At 40.4% G+C, this 20,627-nt stretch overlaps 2 protein-coding genes across 3 annotated transcripts in view; one reads left to right on the forward strand and one right to left on the reverse strand.

The window, feature by feature from the left end:
* UBAC2 (UBA domain containing 2) overlaps positions 1–20,627 on the forward strand; it is a 164,891-nt gene that overhangs the window by 15,317 nt on the left and 128,947 nt on the right. For both annotated transcript variants that reach the window (XR_009498771.1, XM_059903104.1), the window contains exons 2-4: positions 14,266–14,393; positions 16,520–16,639; positions 17,595–17,704. Coding sequence is in view for 1 of the 2 variants with exons in the window: in XM_059903104.1 (XP_059759087.1) it covers positions 14,266–14,393; positions 16,520–16,639; positions 17,595–17,704 (358 nt within the window). In the remaining variant the exon portion in view is untranslated. The remainder of the gene's footprint in view (positions 1–14,265; positions 14,394–16,519; positions 16,640–17,594; positions 17,705–20,627) is intronic.
* Positions 7,108–10,582, reverse strand: LOC132352702 (tRNA-splicing endonuclease subunit Sen15-like). Its single transcript, XM_059903395.1, has 2 exons — positions 10,522–10,582; positions 7,108–7,965 (listed from the first exon to the last, which is right to left on the reverse strand). The coding sequence occupies exons 1-2, from the start codon at positions 10,580–10,582 to the stop codon at positions 7,409–7,411; spliced, it is 618 nt and encodes a 205-aa protein (XP_059759378.1). The 3' UTR covers positions 7,108–7,408.

The following is a 20,627-nucleotide window of genomic DNA, read 5'->3' on the forward strand; positions in this document are numbered from 1 at the left end:
TTCCTCTTAGCTCTTGAGATGATGGTCTGGCACACCAGGGATGAACTGTTATGTGACAAAAATCCACTGATACGCGCTTTTGGCCACCTACCTCCCCTGTTTCACTGCTACCTGCCTGGCCTCCTTAGGCACTTGAATTTACAACAGATCTTTTTTTTTTTTTTTTTTTTTGCCAATAACCACACATTTTCTCTTAAAAATTTTTTTTTCTTTTCTCTTACAGTTTATCGCATGGGTCTAGAACAAGCTTGTCTAGACAAGCTTTCTTTTTTTTTTTTTTTTTTTTTTTAATGTCGAGTTTCTTTAGGAGTTTTTGTTTTTAAATTCCTCTACTTTTTTTTTTTTTTAATTTATTTATTTATTATTTATGGGTGTGTTGGGTCCTTGTTTCTGTGCGAGGGCTTTCTCTAGTTGCGGCAAGTGGGGGCCACTCCTCATCGCGGCGCGCGGGCCTCTCACTATCGCGGCCTCTCTTGTTGCGGAGCACAGGCTCCAGACGCGCAGGCTCAGCAATTGCGGCTCACGGGCCCAGCCGCCCCACGGCATATGGGATCCTCCCAGACCGGGACTCGAACCCGTGTCCCCTGCATTGGCAGGCAGACTCTCAACCACTGCGCCACCAGGGAAGCCCCTAGACAAGCTTTCTGATTCACTTTTTCAGAGCTGTTCCTACCGTTGAATAATTTATCATTATTTATGTGTAACATTTATAATTTTCTTACTTCTTTTGGCTTTTAAAATTATTATTTCATTTTATTGTATTCCTCGTCTAATTAGCACTTTTAACAATGACTGCCTTTTTTTTTTTTTACACTTAAGGAAAGGCTTTATGTTTGTATAAAATCTCCCTAAGAAGGATAAACCCGAGTAGTGTCCAGCATAGTGGCAGGACTAAAATTAAAGTGTAGGAGCCTATTGCCACTGTTGATGACGTGCAGATCTGACACACTTTTCTCTGGCGTCGCGAGCCTTTGTGTTCGGCTCTGTTTTAGAACTTCCTTTTTCAATTTTATTGCTCGTTCTTTTTTTCCCCCTAATTCATACTGTTGAATATTTTACATATAGAATACATTCTTGTCTCTAGAGGGCAAACCTTCCTCTTTCTTGCCTTTTTTCGGGGTTCTTTTCTGGAAACTTCCTAGCCTTTTCTCCTGTTCATTTTGCTGATGAGTTTTACAAGCGTTGGTCCAGTAACAAGCGTTCACGGGCTGCCCTCCCAGGCCAGGCCCCCGGGCCACCTGTTGGGTGGGGAGTGGTCAGTGTAGCAGACGCCCAGGGCCTTCACATTCTCCCCGGTGTGTTAGGAACAGCAGCGGGTTCATGGATGGCGTACAGTGTTTTACTCCCGAGCATTGTACGAAATTGACTGTCACAAAAATAAACTTGGGACCTTTTGATTCCCAGGCAGTTTTCTGGATGTCTTTGTGGAGACGGTCACCAGAAGGCACTTGGTCACTGAGGGTGTGTTTCATCAGGTTTTCTTCCAGGAAGCTCATAGGCCCGAAGAGTAAAGCAAGGTGGATGCAGAAGGTGTCCCTTGCAGTGCACGGGTTTCTGCATTTTCGTGGACTTACACATGCTGGTTTAGCCCCTTTTTGATGAAAAAGTTTAAGGAAGTGACTTCATAAAACACCAAATCACCCCATTCTTGTGGGACCCCTGAGAAGTTTACCGAATAGTTGAGTAGTCAGAAATAGGAAAACCGATCTGGTAGGATATGGCAGCCTCTCCTCCCAGGGGTGTGAACCACACCGGGGTTTTTGACGAATATACTTTGTGACATGGTGACTTGTGGGGATGGGCAGAGTTTCTGGGTTGCTGCCCTTTCCTCCCCCCCATCCCCACCCCCTGCATCTCTCCTCAGCTACGATGCTTCTGTAACAGCCCACATGGCTAAGCTTTGCAAGACCTGTGGTTAGTATCTTTAGTACCTAAAAGATGCATATTTTTATTCAGGTAGAATTCACATAACATAAAATTCACCGTTGTAACCATTTAAAAGTGTACAATTATTGACTTAACAGCACATTCACATTGTTGTGCAGTCATCACCAACCACTCTCTAATTGCAGACCATTCTTATCAACCCCCAAAAGAAGCGCAGTTCCCATTAAGCAGTCCCTCACCATTCCCTCCTCTTCCCTGCCCCTGACAACCACTAATCTGCTTTCTGTCTCTGGATTTTTAAATTCTGGACATTTCATGTATATGGAGTCATAATATGTGGCTTTTGAGTCTGGCTTCTTTTGCTTAGTATAATGTTTTCAAGGTTCTTCCATATTGTAGCATGTGTTACTAGCATGTGTCCTTTTATGACTGATAGTTCGTTGTATGGATATACCACATTTTGTTTATTCATCTGTTGATAGACATTTGGGTTGTTTCCACTTTTTGGCTCTTAGGATAATGCTGCGATGAATATTCAGGTTTTTGTTTGAATATCTGTTTTCAGTCCTCTTGGGTATATAACTAGGAGTTGAATTGTTGGGTCATGTGGTAATTCTATGTTTAACTTTTTGAGCAACCAAAAAGATACAAGTGAAGTACTAAAAATAGTAAGAGTGAAAATCCCTTTGGACCATGGACCATGATATAAAGATATCAGATTTCCTTGTTATATATTACAAAAACTTTTTCTTTGGAGTCAGGCAGAACTGGTCCAGATCTCAGCCTAACTAGCTGTGACTTTGAACCAGTTATTTAACCTTTCTTAGCCTATTTTTCACCTAGAACATTCAGATAACTAAGTATTGCCTCAGGTTTACTATAAGCATTCACTGAGATGGTATTACACAGAAAGTGCTTTTTTTAGCACAGTGCTTGGCATAAAGTAATCCACATATAGTGTAATAATTATTTTAGGATAATACACAGTCACCATAGCCTGATTGCTATTCTTTGCCACAGAGAGATGGCTTCGTACTGCGGTCATACCAAAGAGGTGAATGACCCAAAAGGAAACACCTTAAACTTCGGTGTTTTATGTTGTCTTTACCATAGATGTTTTGCATTTTTATTTTTAGATTAATGCATTGTCTGTCGTTCTCAAAATTTGTTACATCCCTATTTTCAAAAGTGGAAGGACCCATTGTAAAGAAGTGACTTTTTTTAACCTTCCATTTGATCACTGCTTGGGTTCCTCATGTATGAACCACTTCCTGGCTCCACTCACAGGGGGGCCAGCAGATTGCTAGCGATTTGCCTTATCTCACTGCATAAGGATTTAATGAAACTTTTAACTGAGTTAGTAACTAGTTAAACCAAAATTATTTTTTCTAATTCTTAAACTATTTTCATAAAAAGTTAAAACCTCCCTTGAACAGATCATTCAGAGATTGCCACTGTTAATATTTTGATAGGTGCTTTTAAAAAACCCATGTATTTATGAACTATTTTTTTTTTTTTTAATTTTTATTTATGTATTTATTTATGGCTGTGTTGGGTCTTCGTTTCTGTGCGAGGGCTTTCTCCAGTTGCGGCAAGCGGGGGCCACTCTTCATCGCGATGCGCGGGCCTCTCACTATCGCGGCCTCTCTTGTTGCGGAGCACAGGCTCCAGACGCGCAGGCTCAGTAATTGTGGCTCACGGGCCTAGTTGCTCCGCGGCATGTGGGATCTTCCCAGACCAGGGCTCGAACCCGTGTCCCCTGCATTGGCAGGCAGATTCTCAACCACTGCGCCACCAGGGAAGCCCTATGAACTATTTTTTAAAAAGCATTATTCAATATATAATAATGCTACTGGAAATATTGCACTTACTATTTAGGAACATCTTTCCAAAGCATGAAATATTTTTCTACAACCTAGTTCTTAAAATTTAGTATTATTCCATTTTATGGGTAGAACATAATTTATCTATTTTCCTTTTGGACATTCATGTTTCTTGTTTTTTCACTATTATAAACAATGCAGTGATGAGCATCTTTGTAGCAAAAATCTTTGTGTATATCTGTGATAATTACTTTGGGCTAAATTCCTAGATGTAGATTTTTTTTGGATCAGAGGGTTTATATATATATTTTAAACTTTTGATCAGTTTAACATTTAATAAGTACCCACCATTCTGTGTTGTACCCTCCCAGACTGCCGTCTTTTTATATCTCCATTCACAAGTGCATTTACTTTTGTTACCTAGGGTACCACTTGGATTTCTGTTATTGCTGTTTGTGACTATGTATGTTTTTCACTTAAAATCCACCATGCAGGTGACAGTCCCTTTGGACCATGGAGCTCTGTGGCCGTGCAGCATAGGAAGCAGTTTTATTTGTAGTCAGATTATCAGGGTTTGTTCTGCCACTCCCTGGCCATTAGATCAGACACCTCTTCTTGAACAGCATTCCTGTGTCCTCAGCCTCACCTCTTATTCCATGTATTTCTATACTCTTGTTTGGTGTAACCTGGTCTGCTTTGGTAAAGCCTATTTCTCTGTTCTTCCCTTGGGGCTTCTTTTCTGTGGCCACTCTAGACGTTTGAGGGATGATGGATAAAAATGCTTTCCTGTTTCTTCCCTGGGTGATGGTTCTGAGATACATTCACAAGACTTCTTAGAAAATCCTGTGGGACTCAGCACTTGACAGAAACATCTGTAACTCATAGAGGTGGCCAGCTTCATAATGAATCCTTGTATTGACTCTCTCTCTGTGTTTCATTCCCTGTGTCCTTCACTCCTGCTCCCTGGAACCACATTCCAAAATAAACTACCTGCCGGCTAGTCTTTGTCTTGCATTTTATTTTAAGTGGAACCCAGGCTAAGTCATTTGTGATCACAGACAGGTAACGTACTCTTTGAGTCGCAGTTTTCTCATATTATAAGTTTGGAGAGGGTCGTGTCTACCTCATATAATCCTTTCCTTCACCAGATACTTACTAAAACACTACTATATGCCAGATACTGTCCTGGGTATAGAAATGTATAGTAGTGAGCAAGACAAGCAAGACCCTGCCTTCACTGAGTTTACATTCTGATGAGGGAGACAGACAAAGAAGGAAACAAAGAAGAATTTCACATAGTGAAAAGTGCTCTGCAATAAATGAAAAGTCATGAGGGAATGCTACTCTGAGATGCTGTCTGAAGTGAGGACTGAGTGATGAGGACAGGCTGGATGTGGGGAGAACATCTGGAGCAGAGGGAGTAGCAGATGTAAAGGCCCTGAGGAGTAGGAGCCTCAGGAACAAGGTGGTGCACATAAAGTGCTGTGAATGGGACTTTGCACTTGCTAAGTGCTCAATAAATGTTGGATAGTATTAGGAGTAAGGTTAGATCAAAGGGATAACCTGTCATTAACTACACAGCAGTAGGTGACCAGTTTTGTCTCATGAATGGACAAAAATTGGCTTCATAGAGTAAGCACATAATTGTACAGGGTGTGAATAGAGTTGTGCAGTACATTTTTCTTTACCAGTGTAGTGAGTTACATTGACTGATTTGCTTTGCATTCCTGGTGTAAACTTCACTTGGTTGTGATGTATTATCCTGTTTATGTATAGCTGGATTCAATTTGCTAATATTTTGTTGAGAATATTGCAACAAAATATTAGCAATTTGGTCTGAGATATTGGTCTCTTGTTTTCTTTTTTTTTTTTTTTTCTTTTTTTTTTAAAATATTTATTTATTTATTTATTTATTTATTTATTTTTGTCTGTGTTGGGTCTTCGTTTCTGTGCGAGGGCTTTGTCCAGTTGCGGCAAGCGGGGGCCACTCTTCATCGCGGTGCGCGGGCCTCTCACTATTGTGGCCTCTCTTGTTGCAGAGCACAGGCTCCAGACGCGCAGGCTCAGTAGCCGTGGCTCACGGGCCCAGATGCTCTGCGGCATGTGGGATCTTCCCAGACCAGGGCTCGAACCCATGTCCCCTGCATTGGCAGGCAGATTCTCAACCACTGCGCCACCAGGGAAGCCCTTGTTTTCTTTTAATGTCTTTGTTTTTGGAATCAGTGTAATGTTGGCTTCATAAAAATGAATCGGGAAGTGTTCTCTCCTTTCTACGTAGTGGAAGATTTTGTGTAGGATTGGTATTCTTTTTCCTTTAAGTGTTTGGTACAGTTCTTCAGTGAAGCCGTCAGGCCTAGAGTTTTCTTTGTTGGAAGACTTTTTTTTTAAACATTTTTATTATAAAAGTAATACAAATAGAGAAAAACTAAAATATTGAAGAAAGACAAAGTCATCCATTTCCTGCCCTGCCATCCTATTATAACCAGTTAGTAATTTATTTTGTCATCTTTTTATTATATACTTGGTGTGTTATTTATAGCCATAGTCATACACATTCATATACTTTTGTATCTTGCTTTTTGTTACTAAATATTTTCTCATGTTTTTCAGTATATTCATTACTAATTTTTAATGGGTACATAACACACCATTCATTAGCTATATATGTTCATCGACTATTTCCCCAGACCAGTGGTTGGCAAACTATGGCCCTGTATTTGCAAATAAGTTTTATTGGAATACAGCCACATCCATTCATTTAGATACTGTTTATGGTTATTTTTGTCCTACAAACAGCAGAGCTGAGAAGTTGTGAGAAAGCCTATATGACCTGAAAAGCCCAAAATATTTCCTTTCTGACCCTTTCCAGAAAAATTTTGCTGACCCTTGCCTTAAACTTTTAAGTCATTTATAATTTGGATTATTATATGCCCCAAAATGTCACTTGAAACATCTTTGTGCATATAATTGTTTATACTTTAGGCAACTTAATTGGGAGGTATTAACAAAAGTGGAAAAACTGGGTTTACTTAAGAAAGATGTTTTTAAGGTTAACACTGTCCCCTACTATCTCTCTTGTAATATTCTAGCTATGATACAGTACAGGTGGTGGTAATAAGAATGGAAAAAAAAGACCCAGTACTCTTGTAGGTAGCAATTCTCTGGTCCCTATTAATCTAGACATGTAATTTTACACTCTGGATGAGCATATTTTTAGTTTTGATTTAAAGTCAACCAAAGAGGGAAGTAACAGTAATTGCAACATGAAAAAACCGATTGAAAGAATACTTTCTATTGGGGATGAAAAAGCAGACTAAAGTAAACTCTCCAGGTGTCAAGGTGTACCTGAAATGCCATTCCAGGCTGGCTGTAGTGACCAAGAGGCACTGAGAGGGTTGAGTAAGGGAAAGAGGTGGCAGTCTCAACAATGTTCTACCCTTTTGAACAAACCCTAGGCATAAACTTGTATACAACTATAATTAAACTGTCTCCAGATGAGAAAGTTCTAGAGCAACTACCCTATATTTTTGAATAAAATAAATTCTTCTATCTGGGAAAGTTTTATTCTTCAAAAAGAAAACTTATGGAATGGGACCAGCTAAGTCAACCCTGACTATCTCTGAGATAAAAGATGAATCAGGCTGATGGGTCTCAATCCAATCTTGTGTGAATAAAGCAAGCATCGGGAAGTATAGGTGTCATCTTCTAAGGGAAATATTCTGAGGATCTGGCAGCATAAATCCATCAGTAAGTTTGTAATAGACTATTGTGGAGTCAGACTCCACTATGGCCAAAGTAAAAGACATCGGCAAATCTGGATCACCTTGCAATTTTCGAGATGCCTTCAAGATCTCCCTTATCCTGTTATGGCTGAGGGAAGCACTGATGGGTGTAGGTACCACAGTCTGTAACCCTTCTTCTGTCTCAGTACCAAGAAGGCAGATGAGCTGGAGATCTGGTAATCCCACACAGTTTACTTCATGCCAACTTTTACTCTCCACGAGGTCCAGGTAAACCAAGAATGCTATATAAACTTGGGTGGCATCTCCTATATCTAATTCCATCATTTCTAAATACTTAGGGTGCGTGCCCATCCAGGCGTCCTCGGGGGCCCATGAGGGGGCGCCGCCGCCGCGATCGCCGCTCGGGCGTACATCGCTGCAGCCCGCGGTCGGCTGGGACTCGCTGCTCTCCTCCACGCCCTGCCGTGCGGTGCGCCCGTGGTGCACTGCGCTGCGCTCTCCGCGCCCGGCCACTGTTGGAAGACTTAACTATGAATTCAGTTTCTTCATTTCTCTAGGACTGTTCAAGTTTCTTTTTGACTTTGATAAGTAGATTGCATCTTCCAAGCAATTTGCCTATTTCATCTAAGTTGTCAAATTTGTGGCTAAAATGTTGTTTCTGATATTCCCTTATTATCCTTTAAAAATTATTTTATTTATGATAAAAGTACATACATAAAATTTACCATTCTAACCATTTTTAAGTGTACAGTCTAGTGGCATTAAGTGCATTTCACAATGTTGTACAACCCCTTACTAGCCTATTAATGTCTATGGCATCTGTAATGATGTCCCCTCCTTTATTCTTGATACTGGTAATTGTGTCTTCTCTTTCTTTCCTGATAAGTCCTGCTAGAGGTGTATAAATTTTATTGATCTTCTCAAAGAGTTAGCTTTTAGTTTCATTGATTTTTCTCTATTATATTTTGGTTTTCAATTTCATTGATTTCTGCTCATAATTCTGTCTTTCCGTATGCTTGCTTAGGGTTTCGTTTGCTCGTCTTTTTCTAGTGTTTTAAAGTTTGTAGTCTTTATTGTCACTTGAGACCTTTTCTCGTCCTGTATAAGCATTTAATGCTATAAATTTCTTTCTAAGCATTGCCTTATTTGCAGCCCACAAATTTTGCTTGGTTGTACTACTTTTTATTCTATTTAACATATATTCTAATTTCCCTTGTGACTCCCTCTTTGACCCAGGTATTATTTAGAAGTATGTTGTTTAATTTTCAAGTACAGTTGACCCTTGAACAATGTGGGTGTTTGCAGTGCTGATCCCCATGCAGTTGAAAATCCGAGTATAACTCTATAGTTGGCCCTTCATATCCGTGGTTCTGCATCCGTGGATTCAACCAACCATGGATTGTGTAGTGCCGTGGTATGTACTTACTGAAAAAAAATCATATAAGTGGACCCTTGACATTCAGACCTGTGTTGTTCAAGGGTCAGCTGTATTTGGAGGATTTTCCATCCATCTTTCTGTTGTTGATTTCTACTTTAATTTTGTTGTAATCAGGGAACGTACTTTGTATGATTTTAATTTCTTTAAATTTATAGAGGTGTGTTTTATGGCCCAGAATATGGTCTATCTTGGGGAATGTTCCTTATCCATTTGAAAAAAAATGTGTAATTTTTTGTTGTTGGGTGGAGTATACTATAAATGTCAATCAGGTCAAATTGACTGATATTGTTTTTCAAGTCTTCTATATTCTTACTGATTGATATGACAACGTATTACAGCATGGGTGGCTGGCTTAAACAACAGAAGTTTATCTTCTCACAGGTCAGGAGGCTGGAAGTCCAAGAGCAAAGCATTGGCAAGTTTGGTTTTTCCTGAGGCCTTTCTCCTTGGCTTGTAGATGGCCGTCTTCTCCCTGTGTGTTCACATGGTCTTTCCTCTGTATGTGTGCATCCCTGGTGCCACTTCCTTCTCCAATAAGAACAGATTGTATTAGGGCCCCACTTTTGTGACCTCATTTAACCTTAAACTACCTCTTTAAAGACCCTATCTCCAAATACAGTCGAATTGGGGGTTAGGGCTTCAACATATGAATCTGGAGGAGGGCGGGGGACATTTCAGTCCATGACACTGATTTTCTGTCTACTTGTGTTAGTGATTACTGAGAGAGGAGTGCTGAAGATTCATACTATATTTGTGGATTTATCTGTTTCTATAAGTTTTTGCTTCGTGTATTTTGAAGTCTTAGCTCTCATATTCTGTGATTCACTATGTGCCCACCTCCACAGTTGAAGAATGGTGTAATGAACACCATATACCTACCACCTAGATTCTGCAATTAACATTTTACATATTTGCTTTATTAAATATCTGTTCTCTGTTTCATCAATTTGTCTTATTTTTTGGTGGATTTCAAAGTAAGTTGTAGTCACTTTATCTCTAAACACTTAAGCATACATGTTGTTAACTAGAATTTAATAATCATTTAAAGTTCTTTTTTTGTTTGTTTTGCGGTAGACTTCCTATAGTGAAATGTACAGATCTTGAGTTAATCGGTAAATTCTGCTGTCCATAGTAATACTGTATACTTGTCCTGTGATGTGGGACTTCTTGGACCATTGTATATTATCTGTTACTTTCCTCATAGGTTTTTGGGATCTGATTTTTGTTCATCTTAAGAGGAGGACTTAATGGTAGTGTTATCTGAGTTAAGTAGTCAGGTCTGTATTTTTAGGGGTTTAGTCCTAGACAGAATTAAAATGGTTGTATAAATAGGATCTGTTATTAATTCAGTAAATATTTTATTTATTTTTATTCTTTGTTTTTAATTGTGGTAAAATACACATAACATAAATTTGCCATCTTAACCATTTTTAAGTGTATGGTTCCGTGGCATTAAGCACATTCACATTGTTGTGCATTTGTCGCTAGAACTCTTCATCTTGCAAAACTGAAACTCTATACCCATTAAACAGCTCCCTATTCTTCTCTCCCCCCAGCCCCTCGAAACCACCTTTCTATTTCCTGTCTCTGAATTTGACTCCTTAGGTACCTCATAGAAATGGAATCATACAGTGTTTATCGTTTTGTGTCTCGCTTATTCCTTCAGCATAATGTCCAAAAAGTTTATCCATGATGTAGCGTGTGAGAATTTCCTTCCTTTTAAAGACTGAATATAATTCATTGTATTCCACTGTATGGATATACCACAGTTTGTTTATCCACTTATCCATCAATGGATGCTTGGGTTGCTTTCACCAGTATTTATTGAGCATCTCTTATATATCAGTCACCTTTCATTAGATAAACACTTGTTGACTGCCTTTATGGACCTGATCCTGTTATAGGCATGAGGGATACTGCAGCAGTGAACATACACAGACAAAATTGTTGCCTTCAAGAGGCTTATATTCTAGTGGGAACTGAGGATGGGGAGATGGACAATACACAGAGAAATGTATTTCTTGATTCCAAATTGCATTTTTTCACATTTCAGTGTTTCTAATATTGGGTTGTACTTTACAGCTGATGCCATCTTAGAATTATTTGACAGTGTTTCTTTTTTAGTAACACCTAAAATAATGGTACATCTTACAGTCAGTTTGAATCATAGATTTGGTGAATCACTATTAATAAGTCAGTTGTTGATAAGTGCTGTGAAAAAATAAACCAGAACAAAGGGGATAGAGAATTACATGGGGTATCCACAGATAAGGTGACATTTGAGCAGAGCACGTGTTCAGTACAGGTGATATTTTTTTCATAGCAGGACTTCCTCCCTGCAGGACATAGTGTGTTGGTTCACATTCTGTTCTCACTCTGGACTGGTAACAGCTTGTGGGCTAGTTACTTTGAGCAGCATTGGTATAAAGGGTAGAGCCCTAGGAGGTGGGGGGTGGAGATGGGGGTTAGGGAACAGTTTGCAAGGTGGGCCCAGATCTTGTAGGCATGGTAAGGGCGAGGGTGACAGAATTTTCCACCTTAGGAACTGGCAACAGTTCTGCTGGCTCGCAACAAAAACTTTGGGTCATCTTTGATTTCTCCATTTGCCCATACATTATACCCAGTTAGCCAGCAAATCCTGCCTGCTGTACCTTCCAAACATACCCCAGTTCTGAGCACTCTCACTACCCCCACCCAAACCACCCTGGTCCAGGCCATCATCATCTTTTGTCTGGATTATTATGATAGCCTCCTAACTGGTCTCCTTTCTTCTATGCTTGCCTTCATGTAATCTCTTCTCAATTTAGCAACCAAAGCGATCCTTTGAAAACATGTCTGATCATGTTATTCCTCTCCTTAACGTCCCCAAGAGCATCCTGTCACTCTCAGAGGAAAGGTTAAGTCCTTATGGCCTATAGGGTTCTACACTGTTTGCTCCTTGACTTCTTTGACCTTATATCCTGCCTCTCTGCTTTTCGCTTCTTCTGCTGTTAGCTGCCTTGGCAGCCTTACTGTTTCTTGATCGTATTGAGTGTGTTCCTGTCTCACAGCACTTGGACTTGCTCTTTTCCCTGCCGAGAATACTGCTCCCCAGATATCTGCAAGGCCCCCATCCTCAGGTGTCTGCTCAAATTTCACCTTGTCGGAGGGCCTTCTAATCACGCTATGAAAAAGAGCACCCTTCTTTCCCCACTGGCACTATGTTTTCCCCTAAACCAGGATAGGCTAGTTATGCTGCAGTAGCAAACGGCTATAAAATGTCAGGGACCTGAAATGACAAGGTTTGTTTCTTACTGCTGGCGTCCCTCCATTGTAAGTCGCCTGGCAGGGCCTGCTCCGTATTGTCTTGAACTCTGGCGTCCGGCTCATAGCATAGCCACCATCTTGAGCATTGGCCGAGGGAAAGGCCATTCACTGGCTCTCCAATATTTGCCTGGAAGTGACATCTATTATGTTGACTTGGACAAAGCAAGTCACATTGCCATATGCCACTTCAGTTAGGGGCAGGTGTGGGTGGGGAGCAATCCTATCTTTTATCTGGAAAGAGAGCAGGAAATCCATGGTGGGTAACACAGCCTCGCTCTTTACCCCGCTTAATTTCTCTATAGGATTTATTTGTATCTGACATGATATTTACCTTGCTTTGTGTATTTTCTTTTCTCTGCTGTCTAGACTGTAGGTACCACAAAGGGAGGGACTTTGTCCATCATTTGCTGCTGTACCGCAGGACCTAGGATAATGCATGGTCTGCAGTAGTAGGTGCTTATTAATTGTAGAGATATGAGTGAGAATACCAAAGCAAACCATTCATTTATTCATATGGTGACATGTAAGCCATTGGGAGTGTGGAGCAGGAAGGTTTGAGGAGAGAGCACACTTACTAGAGAAGAGCAGTAGCATTGCTGGTCAGTGGAGAGTGTCAGTTTGAGATTTGAGACCATGAACCTACAGTGGAATCTTGCAGGCAGCAAGGAAGAGGCAGGAATGAATAAATGACGGGACCCATTTCACAAGGATCGGTGAAGTCCAAGTTGAAGGAGGAAACCTTCAAGGTGCACCTGTGTCACCTCTGCTCCGTCTTCGGTCCTGTCGGAATAATAAGGGAGGAGCTTGCCTTTAACCAAGGAGGCCCATTCTCCTGGGGTGGTGATTGCGGTGGTTGGAGCAGTTTTCCCTATATTCATTCTTTATTTACTTCTCATAACACTCTTGAGGTAGCGTCTCTTATCTTCATTTTACAGGTGAGGAAAACAGGCTGAAATTGCTCGCGTTAGGATTTAGGTTGGTCAGGCTCACAACCACGGTGCTTTGCGGTACGTTTGGGGTACGAGGTGGTGGGGACTCCGTTTTCTGGGGGGCGGGGAGCTCCGTTAGCTCTTAGATTCCCTGGAGCCTTGATTGCATCTTGGTCGTGAAGACAGTATGCAGCCACTTTACCGATGGTTCCAGTTTAGCTGTTTGTAAGACCTTACCAGAGAGGAAGTAGTTGGGCTATTTTTATGTACGCAAACAAGTGCAGTAACCGCACTACCAACCGTAACTGGTAGATTCACTCCCCACTGAAGTGCACCTCACACAATCTGAGAATGTCTCTGTCTGAAAATGTCCGTGATGCTTTCCTGTGGTCTTGCCTGTTGATGATCTGGACATTTCATGCCCTCAAGGAGCTGTGCTAGGCTTTATGGCCAACATAGAGAAGAGAAGGCAGGTGGCCTCCCTCGGGAGTCTTTAATGTAGTCGGGAAGGCAAAACAGGTTCCAGACCCTGACTCCTCAACTAGTACCTGGAAATGGGGATGCAGGTTGGGGGAAGAGCCCCTCAGGCTAAAATGGGAGAGACTGATGTAAGGAAGTGGAAACTGAGCTGTTGTTTGAAGCCTGCGTGAGATTTAGACAAGGCTCCAGGGTGCCCGTGGTGGAAAATCTCAGCAGACCACTGCAGGCAGCAGTGTTAGCGCTTTTAACCGCTTCTTAAATTTCTTAAAGTAAATGCTTATGTACCTGAATCCCAGTCATGCTCAGGCGCTAACTGGTCAGCTTCATAGAAAACGTACTCCTCTGTCTATTTCTCTATACTTTGGTGACCGTCTTCTAAAAGGTATTCCATGGAAGTAAACCTGGTTTGGTCTCGTATGAGAGCCAGATGACAGGGAAGCCCCCGTCAGCCGATTTCACTTGCTTTCCAGTGCCCTTTCATCACTTACCTCTGCAGGAAGATGTTCTGAAAATATATGTTAATAAGAATTAAAGTCCAGAGTGTGTGAACTTTGTCTTCATTCTAATTCAAAAGAAGTGAATTCTCTTGCTTTTCACTCGTGTGGTTTTTCAAATCTTAGGGACAGTCATTCTGAAAGCAGTTTTGTTTTTCCCTCCAGACAAAGCACCTGTGTCCAAGGGTCTTTTACTGGTCCCCAGTGCCCTGTCCCTCCTGCTGGCCCTCCTCCTTCCACACTGTCAGAGGTTCTTTGTGTACGACCTCCAGGCAGTCAAGGACGACTTCCAGGTGAGCTCCGCTCCACTGGCCTCTGGGAGGGGAGAAGGCAGCCCTTCTTCTTTGATTTGCCTTCCTTCCTGCCATTCTTAGTCTCTCAAAGCCTCTAAATTTGTCAGAAATATTATTTATTATTAATATTCCACTAACAAGTAACTTCTCTAGTTGTATTTATTGATAATTTCAGCAAAGCAGATTATAATGAAGCAGTTGCAGTATTTCCTTTTACACATCTCTTTTCGGCTTCAGTTTTTACTCATGGAAATGCAATTTTTAATTTCAAGAGAATTAAACAATGTTAAATCTGTTTTTTGTATGATTAGTATGCATACTTAACATTTTCAAAAACTTGCCTCAGTTTGAATATCTGTTAGAGGAGCTAAGCTCTCTCAGCTGTAATAGATTGGGAGTCTGTGAATTACTTTTATAGTGGTGGTTAAACCAAGTAGGAAAATTCTCTTGGGTTTTTGCTGCTGGGAAGAGCAGAAGTCTATGGCTTTCGAGATTTATGGGTTGATCGCATGAAAAATGCTGGTGCTGGGTCTTGTCTGAGGTGGAGTGCAAAAGGGGTATCCCGGTACCATTTCCAACTTGGCAGGGATTTCCCCACACCAACGATAAGCAATTCTCAGACACCAACTTGGTGAACAGTTGAACTCAGTTCTGACGCCATCTTCCCAGAGAGCATCAGATTCCACAAGGTTAGGGCTCAGTCCCACAGGACTGCCCACTGCACTCGCACTTCAGATGCCAGTCACCAGCCCGGGTGGTTACTTGTACTTCTGACCGAATGGCTGTAAATCAGAGTTCCCACGACCCCCTCCCTGGGCTCAATTAATTTGCTAGAACAGTTCACAGAACTCAGAGAAACATTTTATGTACTGGATTACCAGTTTATTATTAAAGGATATAGATGAACATCCAGATGGAAGAGATGCATAGGGCAAGGTAAGGGGAAAGGGTGCGGAGCCCCACTCTCCTCAGATCTTCGCATGTTCATCACCCAGGAAGCTCTCAGAACCCTGTCCTTTCGGGTTTTTGTGGAGATTCATTACAGAGGCAGGATTGATTAACACTGACCATTGGCATTTGATCCACCCTCCAGCCCCTCTCCCTCCCCGGAGGTCAGGGTGTAGGACTGAAAGTTCTGACCTTTTAATCACAAGGTTGGTTCCCCTGGAAGCCAGCCCCCATTCTTAGGTGCTTCCAAAAGTCACCTCATTAACACGACAAAAGACACCGTTATAGCTTTCTTCACTTTGGAAATTCCAATGGGCAAAGACCAAAATATATTTCTTATTATAAATCACAATATCAGAGAGTGTTAGTGCAAATTATGGTTATAACCTGCCACCTTTTCTTTGCTAAATACTTGATTAGCCATTTTAAGCATGATAATCCATTCTTGAGCACTGACACCTTTTCTTCATAGGGATGTCATTAATGCCATTGCTTAGGTGGGCTTTGCCAAGTTCCTGTGATTCAGTTATTTATCCATACTACTGCTTTCTGTTGGAATATAGTAGAGCTTCAGTATGATTTCAGTTGCTGTAATACAATGATTCTTAATCCTGTCTGCACAGTAGAATCACCTACATAAACTGTTTTCTTTTTTTGATGCCAAGACCTCACCCTAGACCAACTGAGTCAGGGAGCCTAGTGGTGGGGCCCGGGCATTGGTGTACTTTTTTAGAAAGATCCCCAAGGGATTCTAGCATATGGCCAGCCCTGAGAACCACTGCTGTAAGGGAATGTCAGGGCCCTGTGGCCTTGAGTTGGTACCTTTCTGTTGGGGGGTTAATTTGGTTCATCTGGCTAAGTTGGCGACAGTCCCCTTCTCCTGCACCACTTTGTGGGCATCTGTGCTCTAGAGGTGGGACCTGCCTGGATGGAGGACAATCACCCTCTGTCTAGGGGTGCGAATAGCCACACTCTCCTGCTAGAACCTCTTAAGGAGCCCTCAGTGTGCATTTCTAAGAGCTGCTACAGAGATATGGAGAGTTTCAGTTCTACCTTGGGGAATCTGAGCTTAGAGTATTAAAAATAAGCAGTATAAAGTAAACGTACTAAATTTGCTAAGGAAGAGACCTGAACAAATCTTACTCTTATTTGTTATTCTTTTTTAAATCCCCATCTAGATTTGGAGGTTGATTTGTGGAAGAATAATTTGCCTTGATTTGAAAGATACTTTCTGCAGTAGTCTGCTTATTTATAATTTTAGGATATTTGAAAGAAGATATGGAAGCAGAAAATTTGCGGTAAGTTTTTATGTATTTTCCCTTTGCTACTTAGGTTATAGAAAAAATGTTTCTGTTGTCTTGTTTTTAAATAGTTTTATTTTGTTAAGCTTGGTGTTTCATTAGCAATTATCTTTTTATTACATGATCCTCTGTCTGATTTGGAACATGGACATTAACCAAAGAAAAAATTTAAATTTAAGCTATTAGCATAATAAAATAATAATGATGATAATAGATAATAATATCAGTGTGAGTGGGCAATAACCCTTTTTTTTTTTTTTGGCTGCACTGAGTCTTCGTTGCTGCGCGCGGACTTTCTCTAGTTGAGGCGAGTGGGAGCCACTTTTCGTTGCGGTGCGTGGGCCTCTCATTGTGTTGGTCTCTCTTGCTGCGGAGCACGGGCTCCAGTCACGCAGGCTTCAGTACTTGTGGCTCACGGGCTCCAGACGCGCAGGCTCAGCAGTTGTGGCGCACGGGCTCCAGAGCGCAGGCTCAGTAGTTGTGGCTCACGGGCTCCAGACGCGCAGGCTCAGTAGTTGTGGCTCATGGGCCCAGCTGCTCCGCGCATGTGGTATCCTCCCGGGCCAGCTGCTCCGCGCATGTGGTATCCTCCCGTGTCCCCTGCATTGGCAGGCAGATTCCCAACTACTGCGCCACCAGGGAAGCCCAGCAATAACCATTTTAATAAGGATTTTTATTTTAATAAAATTCTAATCACTTATTTTGCTTAATGGTTTGTGTATTAGTTGTAAAAATAAGTCATACTATAAATATCTTTTCTTCAACATACTTAGAAATTATGGAAGTTAATACATTTGACCAATATGGTTTTACTCCCTCACTTTGAAAAGTCTGCTCAAACAAAAACAAACTTTAAAAAATATATATATACCTGAGCTGGTTCTAATTAAATAAATGTTAGTTTATTTTTAGAAGACTCCTCTCTATAATGTTCTTCCTGTTTTATTTTTAGTCCTTTCTGCTGGGTTCCTGGGTTTTGTCAGCGGTGGGTGACTTCATCCTCGTTGAAGCTGTGCGGTATTCCTTTGGTATCACTGCAGCCAGGAATTTGCCTTCTGGATTGTAAGTAGCTCTCAAATATTAGCTTAATTCATAACTACTTAAATCTGACTTAAAGCATTATTATCCATGAAAGTCAGTAAGAGAATATTTTAAACTTTTAGATATAGTAAAATTGATTTTATATGTAAAAATTCCAGTGTATACTTAACATTTTCATTATGTTCTTGAAACAGAATCTGTTTTACACTCACTCTTTTTTTCAGCTTTCAAATCTCATATTTTAGAGAATTTTTAATGAATTTTCTGTTCTGGTCCTGAAGATAGAATTGTGTTTTCATAGTGAAATTTTGTCTTTGTAACTTTGTTAACTAATTAAACATAAAAATACAAAATTTAATTAATTAGATTAGGAAACAAAATTTATTTGTCTGAAGTTAAGCTTCTGAAGAATGATGCTTTTTTTAAATGATATTGTTTATATATTTCCACCAAAGGTAAAAGAAAATCAGTATATAGGTTATAACTTTGTAGCCAATCTGCAGTGGGCAACCTAACTCATAGAGTGTCTGTGCTTTCATATTGTGTTGGTCTTCTTTAAAAACAAAACAAGAAAACATGTATTAGTTTATGAAATAATTGGCATTTAGGAGCAGAGTTGTTAGCACATATAAATGCCTCTAAAGCATCTCTGAATTAAGTTTCTGAGACTGTTTTTAAGAGATGAGATACTATAAAATAAAGGTAACATATATTTAAAATTTGTGTGTACTAACTTCAGCCTTATTTTAATTTTCAGTAGATATTTTTGAGAACTGTTAGGCTATTGCAAGTACCTTGATTTAGATTCACTTTGGATCTCTATTTTTAAAATACGGTTAGTGATCTTATAGCTCTCACACTTACATTGTTAATATTTATGGTAATAGCTGCCCTTCATGGGATTTACTGAATTATTGGCATGAGTATTGATGTTTAGTTGTCTTAATAATGTATGATTCTGAATAATATTTTAATGGAGACACATAAAGTTCTGTGTCATAATTATGCAGTTTTTGAGTTTTACGGGTTGTAATTGCAGTTAGACTAAGAAGTTTAAGTTGACTATTCTGCTATTGTGGTAAATAGTGTAGTCATTAGGAATGATTCCATGTTGATTCAGAAAAGAAGCAGCATTACTAAATCATTAGTTTTCCCCAAACATTTCTCATTGAGGCCAATTCTTTTTGGTTCTTTATAAGGCCTACTGAGTTGTAGAAGGGTTATGTGTATTGTGTATGTTTGTGTTAGGATAAATTTAGTGGCTGGGTAGTAACATAGCTTTTAATTCTTATTTACATCGTCCCCTTGTGTGATGACTTTTCTTTTTTCTATTGCACATAAGAGTTGGATGACAGTTATTTCTTTGAATGAATGACACTTATTTCTTTATGGAATTGTGACTGGTACATATAAGGAAGATTGATTCAATTTTGAAGTTGGTGACAATGTTTTAACTAATTCTTTTTTTTTTTTTAATTTATTTATTTAATTTATTTATTTTCGGCTGCATTGGGTCTTCGTTGCTGCCTGCGGGCTTTCTCTAGCTGCGGCGAGCGGGGGCTACTCTCTGTTGCGGTGCGTGGGCTTCTCATTGCGATGGCTTCTCTCCTTGCACAGCACGGGCTCTAGGCCCACGGGCTTCAGTAGTTGTGGCTCGCGGGCTCTAGAGCGCAGGCTCAGTAGCTGTGGCGCATGGGCTTAGTTGCTCTGAGGCATGTGGGATCTTCCCCGACCAGGGCTCGAACCCGTGTGTCCCGTACTGGCAGGCGGATTCTTAACCACTGCGCCACCAGGGAAGCCCTTAACTAATTCTTAAGGCCAGAAGGCTTTTACCTATTTAAATCTTAGCTAGTAGCAAGAATTGCAAATTTGAGTAAATTCAAAAGTTATAGGATCCCCTTTGAAAGACAGTGTGAATGTTAATTCAGACATCACCTGAATGAGAATATATTTCTCCTTCCTTTTAAATCATGAAACATTATAGTATGGCTTTTTTGAATCTTGACGCATTCTCAAACATAGACTTCTTGGAACATAAATCTTTACTTCAATAAACTTTGCATTTTGTAAATATATCTTTTGATGGTAGCAAAGCTTCAGAAACTCAGGAGAGGAAACCTTTTTTAGTCAATGTGTTTTATAATTTGCAGTGTTTTCCACATAATGTCGTTACCTTTTTCTTTCTCATCAATGCCAAGTTTACCTGCACTTCCTACAATTCTTCACTTCCTATTTAATTCTCTCTCTCTCTTTTTTAACCTCACCACTATTAAAACTTCTCTTATAAAGGTCACCAGTAACCAACTAATTTCTAAAGCCAATGGCTTATTTTCACTTGTCTTATCTGACCTTTCAGTAGCACATTAGATGCTTTTGACATCCCATTATTTCATGAAATAACCTGCTCGCCTGAATCCTAGCACACTACTCTCTCCTGGTCCTCTTTGACCTTCTTTACTCTTTGCAGCTCCTTTCTCAGGCTTACTCCAGGTGCTTTCTCTGTGCTATCGCGTCCACCCCCATGGCTTCAACTACAGTTAGCATCTGTTGTTTGTTTCCCAGCTCTCTATTTCCAGTCCATATTGCTTTCTTGATCTTTCTTCAGTCATATTTCCTAGTGACTTTTAAGACTCAAAGAAAATTCATCATGTTCAGAAGCTCTTACCTCCTCTGATCACCTCTCTTTTTGCACTCTTATCTCCTCCTCCTTCTGTACTCCTTATTTTAATTAATGGCATTTTCATATACTCAGTCATCCAAGCTGGAAATCTTTCCCTCTTCTCATCAGTGGAGTAGGGCACCAACTCTTATTCATTCGAAGTCCTATATAAGTCAGCTCTTCATCGCATCTCCTTGACTCCTTCTGTCATTATCCCAGTCTTAACCAATCTTTTCTTGCCTAGAGTTTTGCAGTAATTCTCCAACTAGTCTTCCTATCAATTCC

Source organism: Balaenoptera ricei, chromosome 18 (assembly GCF_028023285.1).
Source record: "Balaenoptera ricei isolate mBalRic1 chromosome 18, mBalRic1.hap2, whole genome shotgun sequence".
NCBI classification, from domain to species: Eukaryota; Metazoa; Chordata; class Mammalia; order Artiodactyla; family Balaenopteridae; genus Balaenoptera; species Balaenoptera ricei.

Coding starts and splice junctions, on each gene's coding strand:
- LOC132352702 (XM_059903395.1), bottom strand. CDS start 10,582: ATGGATAAACTTTTTGGACATTATGCTGAAGGAATAAGCGAGACACAA. Junction 7,966..10,521: donor GACACAAAACGATAAACACT/GTATGATTCCAT, acceptor GTCTTCCAACAG/TGGCCGGGCGCGGAGAGCGC.